Raw genomic sequence first — 12,082 nt, 5'->3', positions numbered from 1 at the left:
GACAAAATCCTTCTTTCTACATGGACAGAATCTGAAAACCAAAAGTGTTCTTGCAGGCTAGCTGGTCCACATTCTTGAGTTTGGCTGAAGCAGACCTACTGACTCAGAATATGCAGGGCGGCGCCAGAAAATGTGTACATTTAAAGAGCAGCCCAGGTGAGTATGATCATCAGCCAGGTTTGGAAAACTGTGATCCGGCCCACCCCTCTCATCCTACACATGGGACGCGTGAAGGCCAGAGCAGTCAGGTGCTTGCTCAGGGTGGGTGGCACAGACAGGCCCAGAAGCAGTGCCTCCAGGCTCTTGATTCTCGGGACCCTGTGGCCCCTGGGAGGGGAGGGGATGGGCAGATGGATGCTTGAATAGCAGCCAGGCAATAGGTGGGCTCTGAATTCAGATTCAAATCTGAGTCCCAAAGAAAAATGAAACGTACCTGACCCCAATCTGGAATGAAGCAAAATAATCAATATAAAAACCCACCAACTTTCTCCCAAGTGGCCCCCATGTACTACAAAGACCTGATCCAGTCTTCAGCTCTCTCGCATTTGCTTCTCACTGTCTCTTGGGCATTCCCCAAAGAAGAGTACTTTTATCATAAACTAACCAGAGCAGAGAGGTGAAAATCTAATCAAAAGATTTCATTTCTTAGACAATGTGGAGGGATGATTGGTGAGGATTTAGTGAGAGTTGTTGGTTAACCCTGACCTTGGGGGAGCCAGCCTCAGCTACAGGAAGGAGAAGAGCCGGGAAGACAGGGCATGGCACCATCACCCATGCACAGTGTCTGCTGAGAACCCTCTCATTTGCTGCAGGAAAACTCATCCTCTCCTAACATTTGCTGCAGGAAAACTCATCCTCTCCTAAAAGATATGTTGGGCTAGGCACAGTGGCTCATGCCTGTAATCCCAGCACTTGGTAGGCCGAGGCTGGGGGATAACTTGAGCTCAGGAGTTCAAGACCAGCCTGGGCAACATGTTGAAACCCAGTCTCTACCAAAAATACAAAAAAATTAGCCAGGCATGGTGGCACATGCCTGTGGTCCCAGCTACTAGGTAGGCTGAGGTGGAAGGATCACTTGAACCCAGAAGGTCCAGGCTGCAGTGAGCTGAAATCATGCCACTGTACTCCAGCCTGGGTAACAGAGTGAAACCCTGACTCAAAAGAAAGAAAGAAAGAAAGAAAAAAGACACAAAAGATATGCTGCCACGATACTGGACTTTAGGACACTCGAGTTTTCTGATGGTCTGCACTGTCCTGTACTTTGGTCACCTGGACAATCACAACAGAAGAGGGCAAGTCAGACCTTAATCTGCTTTCTGACCTCATTGGTATTAGGGCTCTGTGCCTTGCTTAACTGATTGCTCTAAAACCCAACACCACTCAGCAAATGATTTCAGAAGCCAGGAATATACGGAGTCTGTTTACCTTCTGTTTGTTTTGATGGCAGCTGAGACCTCTGCTGATCAAATATAACGCAAAGGAAAATACTCTGCAAAGGAGAAGCTTGTTCTGAAGCAGGGAAGCTCAGAACTCATCCTAGCAGGAGTCTTTGCAGTTTGAGTCTGTGATTCTTTCAGATCCTGCAAGTGGTCTGCTATTGCTGCAGACTCTACTGAACATTTGTCTTTCTAGAAGTCTTAAAATACATACTGCAGCAAATCCATGCACCTACCTGCAGTCTGCACACAGAACCAGATGTCTCTTATTTACAACCTATCAAAGTGCTTCTAAGGAATGATTTTTTTTTAAAACAATGGCTTTTATTCACCACCTACTGGCCTTGCTTTCTAGGGAGGGCCAGCCCAGGCAGGATGGGAGCTATAGCGTAGGGTTATAACCAGGTCCACTTTCTGGGTTCCCAACTACTTTCAGTTCCTTAGCACACTGCTGCCCTGACATTCATGTCAAGGAAGGGAGAGAGGAGGAGATAAACAGCATAGCCTCCTGTTCCTACCTTTAGGAGGAAGCACCATTTTCCTTACATACACAAGCAGCTTCTGATGTCACCTAGCCAAGGTTCTGAAGGGCCATTCCCCTGAGGCTCACCAGAGAGAGAGAGAGTGGGCAGGACTGCATGGTTTGAGGCACAAATCATAATCACTGAATATACAGAATGTCAGGGGTCCTGCGCGCCTGGGGGCACTGCGATCCAGCCTCCCTGTGCTCCTATGCTATGGCCAGAGAGCGAGGGTATCTTCCCACAGCCACACAGGTGCCCATGGAGGAGCTGGGGTAGAGGCCAGTCCTCCTGGCTCTGAGTCCAGGTTTCTCTCCACTGCTCACAGGGAACTCAGGCTCTGTGACTCACTGGGCCACATCTCAGCTCAGGTGAAGGGGCTTTTCCAGGGTCCATTGTCAATGATAGACACAAAGTCAGATACACAAAATATGGCCTCATGACGGAATATATAACAAGCTAAGGAGTCACCGATGTGATGATGGAAGCCTGCCATTTAAACACATAGGAGGTTCCCATCATATCTGAAGGATGGAAAGAGACAGGAGGGAATGAGGACAATTTTGAAGATCAAAATTTGGATAGTTGGCTGGGCATGGTGGCTCACGCCTATAATCCCAGCACTTTGGGAGGCTGAGGCAGGCGGATCACCTGAGTTTGGGAGTTCGAGACCAGCCTGACCAACATGGAGAAACCCTGTCTCTACTAAAAATACAAAAAAAAAATTAGCCAGGTGTGGTGGCGCATGCCTGTAATCCCAGCAACTCGGGAGACTAAGGCAGGAGAATCACTTGAACCCAGAAGGCAGAGGTTGTGGTGAGCCGAGATCATGCCATCGCACTCCAGCCTGGGCAACAAGAGCGAAACTCTATCTCAAAAAATACTACTAATAATAAAAATAAAAATAAATAAATAAAATTTGGATAGTCTACTAAGCAGACAATAGGTTCTGGGTAACAAGCTTGGTGGGAGACAGAAGATGCTCTCTAAAACCACACAGAGCATTAATAATAGGTTTATGCTGGGCACAGTGGTATAGGCCTATGGTGCCAGCTACTCAGGAGGCTAAGATAGGAGGATTTCTTGAGGCCAGGAGTTTGAGGCTGCAGTGTGATGTGATCACACCTGTGAAGAGCCACTGCACTCCAGCATGGGCAACATAGCGAGACCCCGTCTTAAAAAAAAAATACATTTCTACTGAAAGGCTCTCAGACCTTACCAAGGGACTTCAGTGGGAGAGAGAGGGGTATGACTACTCAACTCTTGAAAGGATCCACAGAATTAAAAGTAATTACTAAAAGAGCAAATGACTATTAAGTGCCATTTCCTGCAGAGGAACATGAAACAAAAGCTCTTCCCACTAAAGATTGGAGTTCCCCAAGCAGATGGCGGCTTGTGAGCCAATTACCCCTTATAACTTATTCCTTGAGAAGTGCCTGTCCTAGGAAAAAGTATTCACACCATCCGTCCAGCTGCCACTGACCTGGGGTCTATTCTACATTGCCTGCCAAGCTTCCCTCACGACCAGCCATCTCCACCACCGCCTGCCTTCCTGGACATGGTGTTCCCTGAATGTCCACTGGCCTCGCTCTCAGACCCCCACACCCAGCACAACCAGGACACTCTACATTCCTTGTGGGGGCCACAAATTCATCCCAGACCAGCAGGCTTGGGCACTGTGCCTCAGGCATCCCCCAAAACTTCAGCTCCCTCTCTGACAACTGTTCACAGCAGTCATTATCATTTTTAGTTTCCACCCAGCGGCCTGCAGGCATCTGACTGAGCAGTGCGGAACCCAAGGCATGAGTGAGCCAGCAGGTCGGAGCCCAGAGGGTTCATGGCAGGGCTGTGAGGGCAGCACTGGACACATTTTCAATCGGTGTTGAGAACTGCAAGCATTTTCTTGTTGAAACAAAATCAAATAAATAATAAACTAAAAAGGAAGAAATAAAGAAAAAGAGTGACGGAATAATCAAAGAAAGCCCTTCAGAGTGGAAGAGTTTCTTTTCTGTAATAAGCTGCTTTTACTTTGTTTCTTTGGCTCTCACTCCATTGTTGGAGCCTGATCCTCAAAAGATACCCTAGAGGACTCCCTGAAGTCGGGGTGTCTCAGGTCCATGAGAAATTTGGTGGGAGTAAGAATGTGAGTAGAACCTGTGGGAGAACAGAGGCCAGCTGACTGCTTGAACAAAGGTACGTCACAGGAACATGCCAACTTAGGCCTACATTTTATGCAGCCAATGAGGTATGAGAAAGCAAGACACACACACGTGCACACATGCATACACACACACACAAGCGTGCACGCACACACATGGTAGCAAGACGGCTGGCATGCACAAAGCAGGGGAGGCCACACAGCGGACGTCAGCTGTCTGCGCGAGGCCCCTCCATGAATCTTCATGGGCAACTTCGTACCCCCAGGTTCCCACCTCCCAATATATGGAACCTCAAGTCAGGTCTAAAGATGAAGGGGAAGATTTACACCCAAAGCCTGGCTGTGACAGCTTCTGTCCAGAAAAGCTGTGTTTGAGCTCAGAATTACTCGCTACATTCATGCAATACATATGCAAGCAGGGAGAAGAGAGCTTTATCACCGGGGCTACACAACAGAAGGGAAAAACAGTTATGTGGAGAGCTGGTGACCTGACACGGGAAGCTTGAGGGCTGCGGCGGGGAGGTACAGTCTCCCCACTGGATTGTGCTATCAGAGAGGCGGCTGACAGCCCCAGATCCATCTTGAAAAACCCAGAAACAGCCATGTGGACTGGTCTATGGAGTCTGCTCACTTGGATAGCTTGGGGGGGGGTGCTGTGACTTGCTCACCCCAAATAGGAGGTATAAAACCGCCACTTGTTATTCGAGATCATGACTGTGCCTGGGATTAAGACCAGTGGTGGGCACCTATGGGAGAAGGTCAGCGATGCCTTCCAGCTGGGGCAGCTCAGGGCCTCTCCCTGTCGCAGTTCATGTGTAAGTGGCCCGAGAGGCTATCCTTGGCCCTGGAGAGTATAATTCCCCACTGGGTGCAGAGCACACCCCCTTCCAAAAGGAGGCCAAGAGCCCTGGCCTCACTCCTTGCTCAGCATGAGCCTGTTTCCACTGAGGACAGAGCCCAGCCAGGGTAGTGAACGTGACAGCTTCTTGCCAGACAGTGTTGAGAGGGACTCCCAGGCTGGCAGGTACCCTCCATTTTGTTAAGGGCAAAACAGGACAAAAAGGGAGGCATCTGGAGAAAGCAAGACTTTTCTTAACTCGTTCATCTTCTTCCAGCCCTAAACATCATAGAAGCCCCCAAAGGCACGAAAAAGGAGAAAAGGCTCCTGCTGTGTTAAGCTAGCTCCTACGAGTTGCTTCCTCTCTTTTGGAAAACGAACAGGAAATACGAGAAAGGGCATGGCAGACCTAGAAAGTGGTTAGAGGTGGCTGGGGGAGCCCTGGGCAGAGTCTAGCAGTCAGGCAGTAGTTTCAGGCAGCACCTGCTCACAGCTGTCTGTCCATCTCCACCTGACAGGGCAGTGATTGACTGCCATTCACTACCCATTCCTGCCTGGGCATGAGGCCAATGCCAGGAAACTGACAGACCTCATCTTGGGCCTAGCTCAAGGCTGTGAATGAGTATGACTGATCCCGTTTTGCTGAGTAAGGAAATGGTTGGAGAGCTCGAGCCACTTGCTCAAGGTCCCCCACTTGCAGTTTGCAGAGCAGGAATCTGAGCCTGAGTTTGCCGGACCCTGGGATCAGGCACTTCCTACCTCATGAGGCTGCCTTCCATTGAGAGACGCAGCAGGACAGACCAAGGAGGGAACCCTTTGCCCCTAGCTTCTGCTGTCCACAGTTACCCAGAGACTAAGTTTTGTGGGTCAAGGGAGTCTATGACAGAATGAGACACCAAAGCGTGGAATGGAGTCGAGGTGCGATGCGGTGGCGCCTTCTGCTGGAAGCACGGCCACTCACCTATCAGCACCTCCCACTTTCCGTTGGCCTGGGTCACCTCGTAGGCGCAGCGCATCTCATTCAGGCTCACACCCCCAAGGATGAAAATGATGAGGCGGGGGCCACTGCGGTACTCGCCTGGGGCCTTGTTCTTATGCCAGTGCCCATAGCGGGCGCTGAGAAAGAGAGAGAGAGAAAGAGAGTGTCCGTCAGTTTATCTGCACTCACGGCATCTAGTGCTTCATACCCCAGTGGATTGTTTACATATTAGGTCTGTACACTTGTGCCCCAAACAGAGTAGATGCTTAGTGAGTGCTGGCTGAATTTCACTGCAATGCAATTTTCAAGTGGTTTGGTTCCCAGGAGAAGAGTCACTATGAATGCCTGTGCTGCTGTGACCTTGTCACTCTTAGAAACATGCAGGCAACAGACAGGATCAGTTCATCTCTGATGTTTGCTGGGTCAAGTTCTGTAGCATCCCCCTGCTAGAGGCTCATGCAGACGTCTACCCCAAGTCACGCATGCTTCTGAGCTTGCCTGGGACGCTCTGCTGTCAGTGCACAGTGATGACAGTCTAAGATTTGCCTTCAGGCTGGCACATAGATCCCCTGAAAACATGTACTGAGTGAGTGCCTCTTGGAGGCCAGGGCCTCCCCAGTACCACATCCCAAGGAGACACAGGCCTTGACCAAGAGGTCATCATTGAATGGGGCAGGTGGGGGAAGGAAGTGAGCCCAAATCCTGGTCTGATGAAGAGCTCTGTGCTATAGGGCCAAGCACAGGGAAGCCCTGGAACCCTGTCCAGGCACCACTGGGGAGGCTTCTCCATCCCTGAGCTGCCTCCTGGAAATCGCGGCAAAGCCAGGGAGGAAGAGTACTTCAGTGGCAGGGCTGCTCCCGGAGGGGCCTCCCTCTGTCCCTGGGCTTCCTTCAATAGCTCTTTACCTTTGACTGAGAAACAGCAACAAATGGGTTGTTCCCAGGTTAAGAAAATGAGAAAAATGAGATGAAAGGAGCAAGTCCCTTCTGGCCACTGCAATGCATCGCCTTTGTTCCTGACTCATGATAGCCTTACAGTCACCTTCCAAACCAGGAAGACGCTTGGGGCACCGTTTGGGCCAACAGAGAATCTCACAGTCGCTTTCTTTCCTTGTGCAATCATTTGATATCCCATTCTCATCACCCAGCCTGACTGTGGTGCTACTTGGGATTTTGTATTTTATGCCATATTTGGCAATAAACGTTTTACCTCTGCTGCCAAGAGAAGGGCTGCACAATGACACAGAGGCCACCACAGGCCTCTGGCTCAGCTGAAGCCAAAAGTGAACACAGAGAGAGGAGACGCAAGAGAGAAGACAGGCGGGGAAAGCAGGAGAGGAGGGACAGAGATGTGCACATCCTGGGGTGCTGGGGTGCCAGGTATTGCACAGCTGCAGTGCCAGGGTCGCCCTCTCGAGCTGCTAATTCTACCATCCCTAGTGTGTGCTCAGTCCTGACTGTTTTCAGGAGCCACTGTGTGGAGAGACCACGTGTGTTACCCACTCGTCAGCTGGGGGCCATGTGGGCTGCTCCACACTTGGACTGCATGAGTAAAGCTATGAACGCTGATGTGCTGCAATTTTAAACAGGGTGGTGAGGGAAGATTGGAGAAGGTAACACTTGATTAAAGACCAAAGGAGATAAGAGGCAAGCCATGCAGACATATTTTTTCTTTGTCTGTTTGAGATGGAGTCTCGCTCTGTCACCCAGACTGGAGTGCAGTGATGTGATCTTGGCTCACGGCAACCTCTGCCTCCCGGGTTCATGCAATTCTCCTGCCTCTGCCTCCTGAGTAGCTGGGACTACAGGCGTGAGCCACCATGCCCAGCTAATTTTTGTATTTTTAGTAGAGATGGGGTTTCACCATGTTTGCCAGGCTGGTCTCAAATGCCTGACCTCAAGTGATTCACCCGCCTTGGCCTCCCAAAGTTCTGGGATTACAGGTGTGAGCTACTGTGCCCAGCCCATGCAGACATATCTGGGGACAGATAATTTCAGGCAGAGGGAAAAGCAAGTGCAGTGGTCCTGAGGCAGACGTAAGCCTGACTGTTTCGAGAAGTGCAAGGAAGCTGGCACGGCTGATGCGGAGAGAGCGAGGGAGGAGGTGTGAGGGATGAATCAGAGAGGAACGGGATGCTGGAGGGGGAAGGGCCGTGGGACCACTGTGCAGACCTGGCCCACGCTGCAGCTGTAGGGAGCAGGAGCGAGAGGGCTCTGGTAGATCACACAGCCGCACAGAGGGTCTGCCGCAGAGCTGACATCCAACCAGAGCTGGCTCCCCTCTGTCCTTGCTAAGGGATTTTCACCTACCTGACGGCGGTGGTACTGAAGGAGGCAGAGGAACGGGTAGAGATATAAGGGTAGTGTTTGGTGTCAAGTTTGTCCTCAATAGTGTCCTAGAAGGAAAAGAGACAGATATTAGCTTGCCATTTGTCTGAAAAGTGCTCATGGGAACCAAGGCCAGATGATCTGTAGAACATGTCACTTGGCAAAGCCATGGCCAGGTTTGCAACAACCAGAGCTCCCTTCCCTGCGGCCAGAGGTGCCTAGCACAGGGCTCAGTTATAGCAGATGCTTTGTAACTGGCTGCTACACTGAGATAGCCTGCTTTTTAAGAGAAGTTTTTCTTGCTTCTCTTCCAGTTTATTCACTTTCATAATCTATGTGAGGTTTTATAAATGATGCATTCTGTCCAATAAATTCCTGATACTTGCCATCAGCCTTGTAGACACCAGGCACAAGCAGTGTCTCTCCTGCACGAAGAAGTCTTACCCCCTCCGTTTTTCAAGTGTCTAATTATCTGGTGGGTGGACTCTCACCATCTACCTCCTGCTGCCTAGAAATCCACACTCTTCTTTACAGCTCCCACATGAAGCCTACACATGTCTCTTTAGGGGATCGGAGAGGAGGGGGAGCAAAAGGGAGCAGAGAACAAAGGAGGGAATGAGACAGAGGGGTTGGCTATCCCAAGAAGCAAAGATATATAATTGGTTTCTAGATGTTTCATGTTCATCCATCCTTTTAGTTTGTGGATTTTAAAAATGGGAGCTGACTCACTCTATATATTTAAAATACACTTATATTAATGTACAATTCAATAGTTAATTCCTGGGCTGCCAGGAATTAACTAAGGGATCCCGAGAAAAACCCCTTCATTCTCTAGACCCCAGTTTTGTTCACCAATCAAGTTGGAAAGATCTAGTGGTGAGGGATTCTATGCAGGGTCTCTTCCCGCAACGAGAGAAGGGAGTGACCCCACAGGGCTACTGTGGTGGCCACCACCTTATACACCTTCCAGCCAACAACTGCAAAAACACCTGCTGCACTAGAGGCTCTGTGCAGATGACACAGCAGCTGAGGGGACAGGACCAACAAACAAAAAGGCGACCTGAGGCACCAAGAGGCACATGTGCACTAAGGAGTCCAGGGCAGGCCTCTGTGTGCTGAGTGGTCAGACAGGTGGGGTGGCAGATGGAAACGGTGAGATTCAAGAGGGGCTTTGATGGAAAGCAGCGTCTGGGAAGGGGAGTGGAGGGGTGAGAACATGCCAGGCAAGGGGCTGCTTTGGCCAGAGGAGCAGAATCCGATTTGCTTGTGTGTGGAGGCTCAGGTAGGGAAGAGCAGGAGGAGGGCAGGGCAGGGCAGGCAGGGCCGCACTGGGGAGGTGTGCTGAGCCACTGCACCTGTGTGGAGATGTGATGTCACTCATCTGACCTTTGAAATGCACTTGGACCCCTCTGGATGCGGCACCCTAGAAGGGTTTCTTATTATAGGAGCTGAGTCCTCCAAGACATAACGACAAATAGATCTGGGGCTGTGCTTCACAGTCTCTCAGCTCTTCATAAACCCCCAGGGCAAGGGGCGCCATGAGGGTCGAAGGAGGCCTGGATGCGAATCCTCAAGTGGAGGCAGTATGCGTGAAGTCAGCAGCACCTCGCAGCAGGTGAAGCTGGAAGCATCCAGGCTGACAAGCCAAGGGCCCTGGGCCTCGTTCTTCCTCCCTGTGCCCCAGCACTAACCTCCATGATGTCCTTGATAATCGGAGTCCACCGTGAGAGCTGGTAGGTCTGCTCGCTGATGCGCTCCTTCCGCTCTGGCTTGCTCCGGCGACGCAGCGTGGACTGCATGCACACACACACCAGGTTAGAACTTGAGTCAGGGCCACTTGGGCCCTAGGTGACCTCTGCTACTCTCTGGAAATTCTCTGAAGGACCCCAGAGGCAGCACTGGCAAAGAGTAATGGGGGGGGATGGTTTTCCATGGAATAGCCCCAAATGTGCCCTTTTGGGAACCTGGAGCAAACTTGTTCTTTAGTCATAAAAAGGCCGGATTTGGTGGCTCACACCTGTAATCCTAGCACTTTGGGAGGCTGAGGTGATCGGATCACCTGAGGTCAGGAGTTCACCACCAGTCTGGCCAACATGGCAAAACCCCGTCTCTACTAAAAATACAAAAATTAGCTAGGCGTGGTGGTGTGCACCTGTAATCCCAGCTACTCAGGAGGCTGAGGCAGGAGAATTGCTTGAACGTGGGAGGTGGAGGTTGCAGTGAGCCAAAATCTCACCACTGCACTCCATTCTGGGCTACAGAGTGAGACTCTATCTCAAACAAACAAACAAAAGTCATAAAAAGGGCAAACATAGGTCAAGTATCTAAGTGCCATTAAAAAAAAAAAAACTCCAGGCAGTTGAAACAGTAGTTTGCTGCCTATCAGAGGAGGGCATACTGCTTGGAGCATGCCGTATTGGATTTCAGCAGCACGGTTGCACTGAATGAATGCATATCTCCATTCTCATTGTGATCCCTCTTGTGAACAAGGGTTTAAAAATGCCAAACTCCTGCTAGTTACAGGGCTATGGTCTGGTGGCACTGGAACAGTTTTGTCTATAAGATTCCAGAGGGAGAATATTTGCAACCCTAGCTTTGTTAGTGCTGTGCCTATAGAAGACAAGCACACAGTGGGGCTGTGACATGCAAGGCTCATGGCAGAGTCCTTTGCAAGGGTCCCGGAGGCTTCACCCCACCTCTTCTAGAGCACATCACGTGGTCCAGGTCTCCCAGACAACCTGCCCTGACTTGGCTCTGAACCAACCCAGTGCAGAAGACTCAAAGGTGGCCAAACTGCTAGCTCTAAGTGTCATATTCTCATCTTGACAGGGGACGCTGAGGCTAAGCTGTCCAAAGGTGAGGCCAGACAGACCCTGAGACAAGACAGATAAAACGGCAGGGACCCCTGTTATGGTTTGGTTCCAAGACAGCTCAGCTTTCACAACTGTGAATGACTCACTGCTGTTGAGGTCTAGGTTCTTGGCTTTGTGTCTCTGGTTTATATATAGCTTTACACCTTTATCCCTCTGACTCCGTGTCTCTCTCTCTTGACGTATGAGTGTGTATCAGAGGATGCTGTATGTCAGTCAGAGCAGAAGCAGACAGATCTGCCAGCTCCCTTCCCGCCTCCCCCGGAACCTGAGCCGGCCTCTTACATCGGTGACGATGGGCACGCCGAGGTGGGCCATGTTGGTGATGATCTCACTATCCTCCGGGGGTATCTGGGCATGCTGGATCAGTTTGTTCAGGTTTTCCTCTGTGATGCCTGAGGACACAAGACACCCAATCACCACACACAGCCCCCATACACCCAATGGGACAGGCCGGATGGTGGCCCTTCTCCCCTCAGGGTTAGTGGACATTGCTCCTCTACCTCATCAGATTCACTATAGGTGGGGACAACATGAGGATCCCGATTCCCCTCCAGCCACTCTGCCTGAGTGAGGACCATGAGCAGCTGCCACCATAGTCTGTGTTTCCATCTGCCCCCCGGCTTCTCAGCAACCCCTGCCCACCCCCACCCTGAATCAAAGTCCAACTGGACAAGAGTCTTATTATCTATCTTTTGTACAATGGACATTCCTGGGCAACTGTGATTGAACTGGGTAAAAGACATTTCTTTAAAGGCAGAGATTACCAATGTGATGCAAGTTAAAAATATCTGATGGGCATAGCTCTGGTAAACTGGCCACAAGGCCAAGCAGCTTTCCCTCTCTCCCAAGCCCTGTCCTCTTCCATCTACTCCATACCATTTATTAACTCTACAATGACCGGGGGACATTCAGCCTCTAGCTGCAATGATCTGACTACACTGCATTTCCC

General features: G+C 50.6%; 1 protein-coding gene across 3 annotated transcripts in view; it reads right to left on the bottom strand.

Annotated features, from left to right (window-relative positions):
* STXBP1 (syntaxin binding protein 1) overlaps positions 1-12,082 on the bottom strand; it is a 78,899-nt gene that overhangs the window by 4,252 nt on the left and 62,565 nt on the right. Inside the window, exons 15-19 of one of the 3 annotated variants that reach the window (XM_054501353.2) lie at positions 11,416-11,525; positions 9,952-10,053; positions 8,243-8,328; positions 5,915-6,069; positions 3,986-4,111 (exon numbers count right to left, since the gene is read on the bottom strand). In XM_054501353.2, coding sequence (XP_054357328.1) covers positions 4,002-4,111; positions 5,915-6,069; positions 8,243-8,328; positions 9,952-10,053; positions 11,416-11,525 — 563 coding nt within the window. In that variant the 3' untranslated portion in view covers positions 3,986-4,001. Of the gene's footprint in view, positions 1-3,957; positions 4,112-5,914; positions 6,070-8,242; positions 8,329-9,951; positions 10,054-11,415; positions 11,526-12,082 lie in introns of those variants that run through there. The other 2 variants (XM_054501354.2, XM_054501355.2) reach the window with 2 other exon arrangements.

This window comes from Pongo pygmaeus, chromosome 13 (genome assembly GCF_028885625.2).
Source record: "Pongo pygmaeus isolate AG05252 chromosome 13, NHGRI_mPonPyg2-v2.0_pri, whole genome shotgun sequence".
NCBI classification, from domain to species: Eukaryota; Metazoa; Chordata; class Mammalia; order Primates; family Hominidae; genus Pongo; species Pongo pygmaeus.
Note: the sequence above shows the minus strand (reverse complement) of the source record. Positions and strands in the feature narration are given on the sequence as shown.